The following is a 15,301-nucleotide window of genomic DNA, read 5'->3' as shown; positions in this document are numbered from 1 at the left end:
TGTAATTATATATAGCTAGACTTTGTAACTTAGATTCCTCATAAGACTATGAAATATATGTCAATTTTTTCTATGTATTGTAGTTATTCAGTTTTTAGAGGAATAGAGTGTGTCTCCTGACTTTTTTTTTTTTTTTTTTTTGGCTTTTTAGGGCTGCAGCTGAGGCATGTGGAAGTTCCCAGGCTAGGGGTTGAGTCTGAGCTATAGCTGCCAACACATGCCACAGCCATGCCAGATCAAGCCACATCTTCGACCTGTTATCAGGGTGGGCATTGAACCCAGGCCACTGCAGTGACAGTGCAAGATGCTTAACTGCTAAGCCACCAGGAGTTCTGGACATTTTACACTTTAATTCCTGTTTTTTTTTTTTCCTTAAATTTGGGTTTCTAGAAAGATGAAGTGTTACCAACTTAAGAGGAAAACACAAATTTTAGAAGACTACTACTATTTCTTAGTAAATACACTTACTAGTTATTTCTAAATTATAAAATTTTCGTTTTTTTTTTTTTTTTTGCTTTTTATGGCCGCACCCTCAGCATGTAGAGGTTCCCAGTCTAGGGTTTGAATTGGAGCTGTAGCTGCAACAGCAACAACAACACAGGATCTAAGCCATGTCTGCGGCCCACACCACAGCTCATGGCAACGCCAGATGCTTAACCCACTGAGCAAGGCTGGGGTTCGAACCTGCATCCTCATGGATACTAGTGGGATTCGTTTCTGCTGTGCCACAATGGGAACCTCAACAGTAAAATCCCCCCCCCTCCCCGTCTTTGTCATTTTAGGACCGCACCAGTGTCATATGGATGTTCCCAGGCTAGGGGTCTATGGAGCTGTAGCTGCCAGCCTATGCCACAGCCACAGCAACACCAGATCCTAGCCATGTCTGCTACCTATACCACAGCTCACGGCAACGCCGGATCCTTAACCCACTGAGTAAGGTCGGGGATGGAACCTGCAACCTCATGGTTCCTAGTTGGATTTGTTTCCTCTGTGCCATGACGGGAACTCCAAGCAGTAGACTTCTTAGTGATTTCAATTCCTGTTGGCAGTCATTCACACTTGTCTTTTGAGGTGTTGAATGCTACTGTAGTCATGCTTGTCAGATATGTGTATACTGAAATCAACTAATAAAATTATTTTTGATTTAACTAACTTTAAAATAATGGATATGTGATTGCTTCTAAATAAAGTGGGTATTGTTTTTCATAGCAGATTTTATTACATACCATTTTTGTGTATAAACATTTTTCTGGAAATTTTTTAAGGTAAAAGAGAACTCCTTACAGTGTAATTTTATTGAACTAGAATGTATTTAGTATTATACTCTTTTTTGAAGATAATTGTTTGCTGATCTCTTAAGCTGGATGGAAAAGGGGGTAGAGTAATTTCAAATGGCAATAGACTAGAGATGAGAAACAAATTTAAAATAATGTGCAAAATGCATAGTGTTGATATAAGAATGTAACCTACTTGTTTTCCATGAACTGTATTTCATCATTGTTGCATAAAGTCCCATTTGGCCAATTTAGTGAATACTGCTGGGTCTTGGGGAAAAATCTTTTGTTTTTATTCTGAAAAATAATTGTGGGTATAGAGAGTAGTCTTTTTCTTGATTAGAAAAATCCATTTTAGCTTTTAAAATTATAGTGATAATAGCTTGTAATTACAGTAATAATAGTAATAATATCTTGGTGTTGGCTAATGATTTTTAGTGTGCCACCAATTAATTTTTATGGTTATCTCATTGTGACAAAGCCATATATTTTACTTGCCTTAAAAAGGCTACTTAAATTTGTCACTGAAGATTTGACTATGTGAGCATTTACTTGTGTACACTAGCTCAGTTTCGGTGTTTACTGTAAATAATAGGTTTATAGGTGATTCATAGTACAAATCCACCAGTTTATAAGTGAAAGGAGAATTTCTTCCACATTAGATAAGTAGGAAAGACCTTAGGGAATTTTACTTGAGTGTATATAGCACATATAAAAAGTGAGGCACTTACCTTTACTTTTTTTTCCCTGAATTGTTTGAGTTTAAAGGTCTGAAACCCTCTAATACCATAGCAGTTTGGGAGGCAAAACCAGTTCGCCTTATAGAAATCAAATGTGGTGGTCTAAATTCCTTAATCAGATCAGTTTCATAACTGTTCTTTGATAAATAAAAAGTAAAGTGGCGTTCCCTGGTAGCCTCAAAATTAAGGATTCGGTGTTGACACTCCTTGACTCAGGTACGAGCCCTGGCCTGGGAACTTCTGCATGCCACAGGTGTGGCCAAAAAATAATATAGAAAATAAAGTGACAGCCTCATCCCTGGAATTAATATTTTGGAGTTGGATTTTATGTTGACATTGTTAGGCTCATATCTGTTTCATTGGCCTAAGTTCTAAATTTGGGACAAGTTCTACCTGACAATAGTGTTTTCTATGACTGACCTTGGATTTTTTAAAATGAGGCTAATTGACTTGTAGAAATCAGATTTAATAGTTCATCTTGTGAGTAAAACCGTCTGTCCAGATGAGTCAAAGTATGTGTAAATACTATCTTTTGTCTAAGTGTGCTATAGATGTACAGAAGCAAAGAAACAACTTCTTGTCTTCTTTGAAGACACAGCAGTTGAAACTGAGGATTAGTTTATCTTGATGTTTAATTCAGACAGCATTTGAGTATTTCCTAATTCCATAATTTACTCACTTTTCCTTTGTGTAAATGTGGCAGAAAAATTGTTTGGCATTAGTGTTTTGTACATGTGTGACTTTGGGCAAGGTCACATAATTTTTGTGTTTCAGTCTTTTATCTGCTCACTCCCTCTTAGTATTTGTAAGATGAGGATACTAATACTTGAGTATTAGTAAATAATTCGTAATTACTTTGGTTGTTGTAAGCATTCCATGAGTTAACACACATCAAGCATTGTTCCAGTTGCTATGGCTGCACGACAGCCAACTCCAGCATTTAGTAGTTTAAAACATTATTTTGCTTGCAAATCTATGATTTGAGTTGGGCTTGATGCATTTAGATCATCCCTGCTCTGCTTGGTGTCATTTTTGAGCAACATAAAGTCTGGGGTGGGGATTGCAGTCACCAGAAAGCTCTCTCACTAGCCAGTCTGTCATGTGTGTGGTGCCTGGGCTGAGAAGACTCAAACAGCTGGGGCTTCTGGCTCTGTGTACTTTCTTCAAAGAATCTCTTTAACATAGTGGCCTCAGCGGAGCCAGATTTCTTTACGGAGCAGTGGTTCAGGTCTCCAAAGCTGTGTGTCCCAAGAGGGAGCCAGGCTGAAGCTGTATTGCCTTTAATGACGTAGCCGTGGAAGTCTGGCAGTCACTTCTGCAAGAGTTTCAGGCCTACTCAGATCAAGTGGAGATAGTATAGACCCCTCCCACCCCACCCCTTTGATGGCACTTTGTAAGAAGAGGATGTGGGAAGATGTATGTGTGGCCATCTTTGAAAAATACAGTCTGACAAAAGCCCATAGAACAATGTTGGGCCTATAGCAAACACTCACAAAGTTGCAGTAAAGAATGGGAAGTCAGATTTAAAAACAGTGCCTTTTTTTATACAAATTTTAATATAGTAAGTTACGGAATCCCCTTTTTCTTTAGGATAAAGTCATAAAATGTAACAGGTGGTTCATAGGTTCCTTGAAGTACCTGTTTGTTTTAACTTTTTCAGTTTTAGCTTTTTTTTTTATTGTCTTTTGTCTTTTTTTTTGTTGTTGTTGCTGCTATTTCTTGGGCCGCTCTTGCGGCATATGGAGGTTCCCAGGCTAGGGGTTGAATCGGAGCTGTAGACACCGGCCTACACCACAGCCACAGCAACGTGGGATCCGAGCCTCGTCTGCAACCTACACCACAGCTCATGGCAACGCTGGATCGTTAACCCACTGAGCAAGGGCAGGGACCAAACCCGCAACCTCATGGTTCCTAGTCGGATTCACTAACCACTGCGCCACGACGGCAACTCCCAGTTTTAGCTTTTAATCTCTTTGTCAATGCTTTGAGTAAGGAATAGGGTGCAAATTATAATCTCTTAACAAAAGGAGGTGAGGAATGGTATGGATAACTGAAGCAAAAGGTTTCATTCTTTTTAAAAAAATTTTTAATTAAAATATTTTAACTTTTTTTTTTTTTTTTTTTGCTACGCCCACAGCATGGTGGCGAGGGATCAAACCTGAGTCACAGTAGTAACCCATGCCACAGCAGTGACAATGCTGATCCTTAAACACTAGGGCACCAAGGAACTCCCAAGAGTTTCATTCTTAATGTTGTGTAATATCAAGCATACAACTTCAGACTTTCCAAAAATATAGGATTGTTTTAAATGTTTTATATTGTTTTGAATTTTAACTTTTAATAATTTTGATTAGAGGTGTGGGACTTTGAGTAATCTGTTAGTAAGTGGCAGTTTTATTATAGATGAAAGGAATATCACCTTTTAACCAAATGATAGCTTACCCTATTATATTATTAGATAAGGAATCCTCTGTGTGTGGTGGTTATGTTTACCTACAATTTGAAACTACAGGTATACTTACTTCAATCCAAAATTTATTATTAATTACAAAGTTAAACCAAATTTATACTGCTTGATCCTGTAAAATGTTCCTCGTGGCAATGCCGGATCCCTAACCCGCTGAGCAAGGCCAGGGATCGAACCCGCAACCTCATGGTTTCTAGTCAGATTCATTAACCACTGTGCCACGACAGGAACTCCACTAAATAGTCTTAATAGTCTTTACTTCATGTATAAAAGTGACCAGATGGAGTTCCTTATTGTGGCTCAGCAGTAACAAACCTGACTAGTATCCATGAGGGTTTGATCCCTGGCCCTGGAGCTTCTTTTTTTGGTCTTTTTGCCATTTCTTGGGCCGCTCCTGCGGCATATGGAGGTTCCCAGGCTAGGGGTCCAATCGGAGCTGTAGCTGCCAGCCTACGCCAGAGCCACAGCAACTCGGGATTCAAGCCGCGTCTGCAACCTACACCACAGCTCACGGCAACGCCGGATCGTTAACCCACTGAGCAAGGGCAGGGATCGAACCCGAAACCTCATGGTTCCTAGTCGCATTCGTTAACCACTGCGCCACGACGGGAACTCCTGGCCCTGGAGCTTCTGAATGCCATGGGTGTGGCCACAACAACAAAATATTTCAAGTTAGAAACATCCTTTTTCCAGTCTATTTCAGAGAGACCTTTAAGGCTTGCTTTAGATACAGTCTGGATCAGCAGTTCTCAAACATTTTGCTCCTAAGGATCATTTTGAAGAAACCAGAGACCTTTTGTTTATGTAGGCTATATTTATCACCATTATAGGATCAAAAGTCAAAACTGTGAATCCTAAAAACATTAATTTAAGAATAAAACTAATTATATGCAACAGAAAGTTTTTTTTTTGGTTTGTTTGTTTGTTTTTGTTTTTGTCTTATTAGGGCTGCACCCATGGTATGTGGGAGTTCCCAGGCTAGGGGGTTGAATCGGAGCTGTAGCTATTGGCCTATGCCAGTCACAGCAATTTGAGATCCAAGCCGCATCTGCGATCTACACCACAGCTCATGGCAACGCTGGATCCTTAACCCACTGAGCAAGGCCAGAGATTGAACTCATGTCCTTATGGATACTAGTTGAATTCATTACCACTGAACCACAATGGGAACTCCCAACAGAAAGGTTTTTTTTTTTTTTAACTTTTTGCTTTTTAGGGCCGTACCCAAGGCATATGAAAGTTCCCAGGCTAGGGGTTGAATCAGAGCTGCTGCTATAGGCTTACACCACAGCCATAACAATGTGGGATCCAAGCTGCATCTGTGGCCTCTATATCAGCTCACGGCAGTGCCTGATCCATGACCCACTGAGTGAGGCCAGGGATCGAACCCGCATCCTCATGGATACTAGTCAGATTCGTTTCTGCTGTGCCATAATAGGAACTCCATTGTTTTATATTTAATGTCTGGCTTAACAACGGATTTCTCATCTGCTTCTGCATTCAGTCTGATGCAGTGTCTGCATTCATTTGATTGAGCCATATGAAGAAAATCTGGCCATATGTGAATATTTGGTTGGAAAAGGAAGGAGTATTTAGTAGGTGTTTTAAGGTAATTGTGTGGCTATTTGATAATATGCCAAAACTTGACAAGTGATAGTTTTTTTAAAGATTATTTGCAGTGCAGAATCTGAATCCGTTGTCAGTGAACTTTTCTTACTCTGTTAGATTAAAACTGGTCTTCTCCTTGGTGGTGATAACATGGCATCCATGTGTTGTTTCCTCTGCTCCTATATCTTGTCATTTAGCAAGCTGATCTTCTCAATGTTGACAGTCCTGTTGGCTGTGGTCACATCCACAGAACAGATGTTTTGTTTGGAAGTAATTTGAGTTCTCAAAGAAGAGGCTGTTCTTGTATGTGTGAGTTAGCCCTTGAGTTCCCAAAGGAAACCATTTTCATAAAATCCATGTAGTTAGTGACTCTGAATGTTGAGGTCTGATCTGCCAGCTTCTTAAAAAGGCCCATGGAAAAGAGGAAAAAAGGAACGTTACGGTAAGAATGTCTTATATTCTTCCCTAAATATTGCATTGGAATCTCTAATAAATGTGTGTGTATGTGGCTTGTTTTTTTTTAAAACTTAACCGATTTTCTGTTGTCATGGTGTGTGTGTGTGCGTGTGCACACAGTCACTTTAGCTTATTTTACAGTATGACACAGTTCCTCAGGTAGTCTAGTCAGAGTTGGGTAATAATATTGAAAGAACTCTTAGAGTCTTGCTGCTTAAAATGGGAGCAACATCATCACAAGTAGGCCCCTGTTAAAAATCTAGATTTTTAGGTCCTATCCCAAACCCACTGAATCAGAATCTGTAATTAATAAGATCTCAGGTGTTCATATACACTTTAGTTTGAAAAACACTGCTTTAAATTATGGAAATTCTGAATAGAGTGAGTGCCTTCTCTGGCTTACGTTTTCTTCCAAATACCAGGCTGCTTTTGTTCACTTTTTACAGAATAATCAAGTGTTCACTAGGAAGGAAAATTCACCGAATGAAAGATTTTAATATGTACTTGAACCTAGACAGGTGGGTGTCACCTTTTAGTTCTGATCATCTTGTTATCCTACTATTATAGGAAGGACACTGCTTTCTATGAAATTGGTCCTGTCAAAGTTGGAAGTTACTTGTAACTTGTCGCGTGTCCTTTCCTGCTCAGGACTGTTGCTTTATCAGTCCTGGGACTGAAGAGAATATATGATTCTATCATGAATCTGGGGCCAAAAGAGAGCCTGGAGGTTTAGGATTGAACATTCTCTAGAAGTTGGAGGAGCACAGAGGGGATCATGAAGCAGGACTGCAGTTTGCCCTGCTGGGCTGTTGGAGGCGCTGTGGATACTGCCCAATTGTGGAGTGTCTCTCTTGAGTCTTCCAGGGCAGGGGACCTGCCCCTCAGCCCCTCTGCCATTGCATTTGCAGCTTATTGCTAATGGTAGACAAAGTTCATGTGCTTTAACACCTGCATTATGCTCTCCTTTTATGAAGATCTGTATCTACATGAAGTACTGCTTTTCAAGTGAATGACAGTGCATGTAGACAGTGTTGTACTGTTGCTTAGTGTTCACGGCTGTTTGGACTTGAAAGGCTCACCTTTCACCTTCTCTGGTAAAGTTAATAGGCAAAATATGCTAAGTACTATGTAGGTAGACTCTGTATCAGTAGGTTTTTTTTTTTTTTTTTTAGGGCCACACCCACAGCATAGGGAAGTTCCCAGCCTATGGGTAGCATCAGAGCTGCAGCTACTGACTTAAGTCACAGCCGCAACACCACCAAATCCGAGCTGCGTCTGCGAGCTACGCCACAGCTCATGGCAACACTGGATCCTTAACCCACTGAGCGAGGCCAGGGATTGAACCCACATCCTCATGGACTAGTTGGGTTCGTTTCTGCTGCACCACAAGGCAACTCCTCATGTCGTTAATAGGATTTATCACAAGGCAAGTCTCTCATTGACTTTGCTTTCCTTTGTTCAATTTAGAGAAAATTGATTTGGTTTCATTTTCAGCTAATTTTGGCTTTTTAAATAAAAGCTGTGCAGATATGTGGCTAAAATGATACTAAAGAGGATTTACAGTGAAAGTTTCTTTCTTACTTCCCTTACCCACCCTGCCTTGGCAGTGTTTTGTATATCCTTCAGGAGGTTTGCCTGTGCAGGATAGCTTATCTAATTCTGTCTCCCTCCACTTAGGTATGCACATTGGAACATGACTACCCTGTGCTTTTATGGCTTTTTTTTTTTTTAACTTTATCTTGGAGATTGTACCCCAGTTAGGTCATTGAGATTTGTCTTTTCTGAGATTGTGTATAAATTGAGTGTGATTGTTTGTTTAAAACTGTTAATATTCTCTATTATTTGCCTTTAGAGATAATTAGTATGATTTACGAAAGTATGAACTTTACAGTTAAAATGTTTTAAAATATATGAAGCAAGTGATAAGGAAAATAGGTAATCATTTTGCAGTTAAGGACCTCATGGAACTTGAAATTTCTAGGGCTCAAATAGTAATTTGTATTTCCACATAGGAAATCACCAGATCTTTAGTTTATTCCTGCAGAAACAAACTATATGAATAAATTTTTGGATAGTCAAGAGTTGATTCTCATTTGAGAGTGTTTTAGAGATTATAGAGTTTCAGAATGAAGTTTTAGAGTTCAAATTTAGAATCTCTATATTGACTGGTAGATAACCAGATAGACTTAAATATATGAATATCCTTTAAAAGGAAATCTGAGACATTTTTTGTACCTGAAACATCCTATGAAAAATTTCTGTTATCTTTTTATAATGGGTGTATTTAATGTTAGACACAAATCATCATTAAGCCTTTTTAATAAGTCAAAAATTCAGTTTATTAGATGTGAACAAATAAGGTTGTGATAGTTTTAGGTGAATGTTCTTAGTTTTAGAAGGCATGTTCTGAAATGCTGTGGTTGAAGCATCGTGTTTGCAACTTTCAGATCATTAGGGAAAAAATTACAGCAAACAAGATAGTGTTAATTATTTATATTGAGGTATAGTTGATGGTACCATATTATATAAGTTTCAGGTGTACAACATAAAGATACACAAATTTTAAAGGTTATATTCCACTTACTAGTTATAAAATATTGGTAGCATTCCCTGTGTTGTACAGTACATCCTTGTTTAACCTAGCTTATTTATTTTATACGTAGTTCGTACCTCTTAAGCCCATACCCCATCCTACCACTTGCTACTTTCCACTTACCATTCTTAACCACTAGTTTCTTCTCTAATATATGAGTTCAGATTTAGATTGACATTTTTGTGTCTTTGAGATTTTTTATATTAAAAACTTGGAGATAGGGAGGCATTAAAAATTAATATTTTTTGAGTTCCCATTGAGGCTCAGTGGTTAACGAACCTGACCAGGAACCATGAGGTTGTGGGTTCAGTCCCTGGTGTTGCTCAGTGGGTTAAGGATCTGGTGTTGCCGTGAGCTGTGGTGTAGGTTGCAGATGGGGCTTGGATCCTGTGTTGCTGTGGCTATGGCGTAGGCCAGTGGCTACAGCTCCGATTGGACCCTTAGCCTGGGAACCTCCATATGCTGCGGGAGTGGCCTTAGAAAAGGCAAAAAGACAAAAAAAAATTAATATTTTTATAATTTACTGGTACTTAATTTGCAGGCAGATATATGGCTTTCGGTGGCTTTAATCTGAAGCGTTCTTACTATTGGTCCTTCTGTGATTGAAACTGCTTCTGTGTAATTTCTCTATTGAGAAGATACTGAAAAAAGAAAATAAAGTGAATTGCTTATAAAATGAAGGCAAAGGATGTTATATTTTACCATGATGTGAAATTTTGAGCTTTCAAAATTACTAAATTACTTTTGTTACTAATGTCATTTTTTAGTAAACAAGAAGAATTACTAATACTTTGTTTAGTATATAAAAAGTAAAGGGGATTGATTGGCTTTTTCAGTCTTTTTGGTACATAAAGGTTTAAAAGTTTTTTTGAGTGCCAGGAAAATACTTTTTATTTGGACTTTGGGAAAACCAGGGAAACTTTTTATTGAACTCAGTTTTCTCTCTTTTGCCTTTTTTTTTGTCTTTTTTTCTATTTCTTGGGCCGCTCCTATGGCATATGGAGGTTCCCAGGCTAGGGGTCGAATCGGAGCCGTAGCCACCGGCCTACACCACAGCCACAGCAACTCGGGATCCGAGCCACGTCTGCAACCTACACCGCAGCTCACGGCAACGCCGGATCGTTAACCCACTGAGCAAGGGCAGGGACCGAACCCGCAACCTCATGGTTCCTAGTCATATTCGTTAACCACTGCGCCACGACGGGAACTCCTCTTTTGCCTTTTTATTAAGAAGGGAAAATACAGCAAAATTTCCCAACTTCTTTGAGATGGAAAGAGGTAGGATGTGATAGTTGTGTTCTCAGATTAGTGAATAGAAGAAAAGATTTCAGTTCAAAAAGTGATTTGCAGAACTCTAAAGATAACCTTTTGATTTTGAATCATGGTCACTTTATTACTTTATTATGCTTTTCAGAATTGTGGATGAAATGTGATAAGCTGTGTGTGTGTCTGTGTGTCTGTGTGTTTGTCTGTGTGTGTCGGGTTTGTTTTCTGTAGGGTATAGTCTTGGGAACTTCATGGCTGTGGAAAGTTGCTTAAATTATTCCCATATCTGGTTTTGAGGTGCTAGCTTTTTTTGTTTTTGTTTTTGTTTTGTCTTGATTTGCACTTTATTGCAGATAATATTTATTTGAAGTTTAGCTTCAGAGAATAATTGAAACTAAATAATTGTAAAGCAGTGTTGTTTTCTAATGGAAAATATGGTTAGTATGCTTTATGGGCAGATTGTCAAGTGGTTATCTTAATTGAGTATTTATAAGATCATATTCATGTTAGTGAATTTTTAGGAATAACACAGCCTTTTTTCTTCTTTTGTAGCATAAGCAGTACTATAATGGATGTAGACAGCACAATTTCCAGTGGGCGTTCAACTCCAGCAATGATGAATGGACAAGGAAGCACTACTTCTTCAAGCAAAAATATTGCCTATAATTGTTGTTGGGACCAGTGCCAGGCTTGCTTCAACTCTAGTCCAGATCTGGCAGATCACATCCGTTCCATTCATGTAGATGGTCAGCGAGGAGGGGTTGGTTTTGTCATTTCTTTTTTTCACTCCCTGTTTTCATTAGTTTTATTAATTTATAATTGTTAGGGTTTTTTTTTTTTTTTTTCCGAAGTAATTTGGGATTGTTTTTACATAGGCTTTATTTTTTCCAATGTATTTTTTTTTGTTTTGTTTACTTCCCACATATTTGATGGAATCAAATTAAATAGAACATATCATGTGTTGAATTTTAATTTGCTTGGAGTTACATTACTTTGAAGAAATTAGACTTTCTAAAATACAGTGGGAATATTGTAAATAAATAAGATACATTCCAAGGTTCTGGTGTTTTAAGTTGAGGACCTTTAGAAATTGGCACTGTTTAGGGTTTCTGTTGTTAGAGTGGTCTTAAATTATCCTTGATGCTGAAATTAACTGGAGAAACTATTGGCACCAGGATTAGTGTATACAGTCCTGTTAAACAGCAGTCTGCACTCATTATTTGTGGTAATCTTTCCCAAGTCTTGTCAGAGGTAGCTTAGTATTGACCTGTATTCTTTCGAGAATAGTTTTGTCAGTTCATAGAATTTTTATTGAATAATGAATAAAGAGTTAAAGCAAATTAGGTGAGTCAGTGTAATGGACCAAAATATTATAAAATTGATAATATTACAAATTTTTGCAACTTTATCTAGGTTTGTCTTGAATGGTAAACCATACTTAGTACTCTTTCCAGAAATTAATGTCGCGTTGTTAGAATAGATAATTTGTTAGGCCACACATTGTCATCAGTATGCTATCATTGAGATAAAAATGATACTAAAATGGCTAAAATATTCTTGGCTTAAGTGAATGGGTAATTGTTTCCAAGGTTGTATTGATATTTAGACACTCTATTACTGATTTTTTTTTTTTTAACATGCAGCTGTAATAAGCACTCCTAACATTTTAACCAGTGGTGTTGCATTTGAAATTTTAAAGAAATATTTGCCGTTGTCACAATATTTTGCAATGTGTCAGCAATCTTTCGATGACTTAAACTTGATAGGTAAACATTCGTCTTGGTAGGTTTAATATATATGGGGTTTGGGTAGACACTAGAGGGTGTATTGACGAACTGTGCTCATCGTATGATATTTTCGCTGCATGACCCAGCTCAATGGTTAAACTACTTTGGTAACTGTTTTTATGTATCACATGTATCACATTTCTAGTGGAACTATCTTTTCTTTTTTTTTTTGATTTTCTATGGCTGTACCTACAGCAGGCTAGGGGTCCAGTTGGAGCTGCAGCTGCCAGCCTGCACCACAGCCACAGCAATGCCACATCCGAGCTGTGCCTGTGACCTACCCACAGCTCACGGCAACACTGGATCTTTTAACCTGCTAAGAGAGGCCAGGGATCGAACCCACAACCCTATGGGTACTAGTTAGATTCTTAATCCCCTGAGCCACAACGGGACTCCCTCTAGTGGAACTGTCTTAACCGAGTTGATTCTTTTTTTTTTTTTTCCTCTTAGGGCCTCAACCTTGGCACATGGAAGTTCCCAGGCTTGGGGTTGAATTGGAGCTATAGTTGTCTGCCACAGCAATCCCAGATCTGAGCCATGTCTGCGACCTACACTGCAGCTCATGGCAACGCTGGATCCTCACCCCACTGAGTGAGGCCAGGAATTGAACCAGCAAGGATACTCATAGGTACTTGGGTTTGTTACTGCAGAGCCACAATGGGAACTTTTGGAGTTGTTTTTTAGTCATTACAGAGTTACCTTTTGTGAGCCAGTGTTTGGTATCATTTGGTATATGTTACTGAGGTTGTCTTTTGAGCCATGGCAGGATGCTTTTTAGTCACTTTACTTAGCAACTGCATATAGGATCCCAAGCTACGTAGGTGATCTCTTAGTAGATATAGGAGAGTTCACATTTCTAAGTCTTGATCTACAAGTCGAGTTGGCACAAAGCCTTATGAGAATGTTTTCAGCCTTTTACAGATTTGTAGAAAAAATGGAGTTACTGAATGTATCCTGTAATCACTATGCCCACATGTACAGAACTAGGCAGCTTTACCCTACTTAAAGCTATTTATGTTGTCATTGTCATATAGACTTTAATTATAGGTGGAGGCTGAAGTCAAATGGAGGTTAGGTTTTCCTGACCTTTTCATCTATCAAAGTGGATGGATACTTAATTCTATATTAAAAGTTTAACCATTTAAACACAGTTTTATGAATGTACCTTTCAAAAAAAGAATCATGTGAGTACTTTCTTCTATTCAAAAAATAAAATCAAGCAAGAAAATTTAACCTTTTTTTTGGTTAAGTAGAATAGAACTGTATTCTTAGGGACATTCCATGGATGACTATATTTCAAAACCTAGACTGAGCTATTTACTAATCACATTTCAACCCCTGTGTTCTCTCAGTGTACACGCAAGTCTTAAGCGAGGAGCATCATCTTCTAGGATTTCAGTGTTAATGTTTTTTAATGTTAATGTTTTTTTCTGTCTTAACTATTTTTCACTTTAAAAACAGTTGCCAGAAAGAAGTCTGTTTATGTTTCTTGATGCAGACATGATTTGATACATGCCATTTTATTAAGTTTACTTTTTTTTTTCTTTTTGCTTTTTAGGGCTGCACCCTTGGCATATGGAGAGTCCCAGGCCAGGGGTCAAATTGGAGCTACAGCTGCTGGCCTGCACCACTGTCACAGCAACACAGGATCCAAGCTGCGTCTGCAACCCACACCACAGCTCACGGCAATGCCAGATACTTAACCCACTGAGCGAGGCCAGGGATTGAACCTGCAACCTCATAGTTTCTATTTGGTTTCATTTCTGCTGGGCCATGACCGGAACTCCTATTAAGTTTACTTTTGTTTATGTTCTTTGGTGTGTTGGAGGGGAGAGGGCCAGAGGGAGATCTTAAGGGTGGGTTGGGAATGATAGGATATTATTATTTGAGGACTTGAAGGAATTACCTTTATGTTATATAAAATGTTATTTATAGATTGTTAATTGGAATGCAATTGTTAAATTGGAATGCAGCTAGGAGGTGGAATTAATTGTAGGAGGTCATTTTGAGTTTTGATTGCCAGTCTGATATCTCCTGAACATAACATGAAATTGGTCATATCACTTGCAATAAGTGAGAAATAAATTTTGTTTTACTGAAGTATAGTAAATTTAAAAGGCTGTGATAATTTCTGCTGTACAATGAAGTGACCCAGTCGTATGTATACACATACTCATCCTGTCTCATTCTTTTCCCACATAGATTATCACAGAATACTGAATGGAGTTTTCTGTGCTATATACTAGGTCCCCATTGGCCAATCGTTCCATATACCTCAGTGTGCCTATGCCAGTCCTGGACCCCCAGTCCATCCATCCCATCCCCCATGAGAAATATTTTATTCTTGTATTTTGAGCGTTTTATTGAATATTTTGTCCTCTGTTTATTACATATCTTTTAACAGAGGAACTTGAAAATGTTAATTTTTTTTTTTTTTTTTTGTCTTTTGAAGACAGCACCCATGGCATATGGAGATTCCCAGGCTAGGGGTCGAATCGGAGCTGTTGCTGCTGGCCTACACCAGAGCCACAGCAATGCCAGATCTGAGCTGCATCTGTGACCTACACACACCTCACGGTAACCCTGGATCCTTAACCCACTGAGCAAGGCCAGGGATCGAACCCGAAACCTTGTGGTTCCTAGTCAGATTTGTTTCCTCTGCGCCACAATGGGAACTCTGAAAATGTTAATACATTTAATGTGGCTAAACAGTATAAGATACAGAATTATAGCCTTCATTTTAGATCTTGAAAGAGCAGACTGATTTGAAACAAAATATTAGATACAGAAAATATGTTGTTTCTCTAATGTATGTTCACATTTTGTGAAAAAACTGAGCTAATTTTCCCTTAAGAGCTTAAAAGGAACCATGAGATCATCCATTCAACCCCTTCCTGATTTTAGATTGTATAACTTTTTTTTTTTTTTGTCTTTTTGCTATTTCTTGGGCTGCTCCCGGGGCATATGGAGGTTCCCAGGCTGGGGGTCTAATCGGAGCTGTGGCCGCCAGCCTACGCCAGAGCCACAGCAACGCAGGATCCGAGCCGCGTCTGCAACCTACACCACAGCTCACGGCAACGCCGGATCGTTAACCCACTGAGCAAGGCCAG

General features: G+C 38.7%; 1 protein-coding gene across 2 annotated transcripts in view; it reads left to right on the top strand.

Moving 5' to 3' along the window:
• The window catches only part of AEBP2 (AE binding protein 2), a 72,466-nt gene that overhangs the window by 11,846 nt on the left and 45,319 nt on the right, over window positions 1-15,301 (top strand). For both annotated transcript variants that reach the window (XR_007135868.1, XM_047787452.1), the window contains exon 2: window positions 10,957-11,164. Coding sequence is in view for 1 of the 2 variants with exons in the window: in XM_047787452.1 (XP_047643408.1) it covers window positions 10,957-11,164 (208 nt within the window). In the remaining variant the exon portion in view is untranslated. The remainder of the gene's footprint in view (window positions 1-10,956; window positions 11,165-15,301) is intronic.

Source organism: Phacochoerus africanus, chromosome 7 (assembly GCF_016906955.1).
Source record: "Phacochoerus africanus isolate WHEZ1 chromosome 7, ROS_Pafr_v1, whole genome shotgun sequence".
Taxonomy (NCBI): Eukaryota; Metazoa; Chordata; class Mammalia; order Artiodactyla; family Suidae; genus Phacochoerus; species Phacochoerus africanus.
Note: the sequence above shows the minus strand (reverse complement) of the source record. Positions and strands in the feature narration are given on the sequence as shown.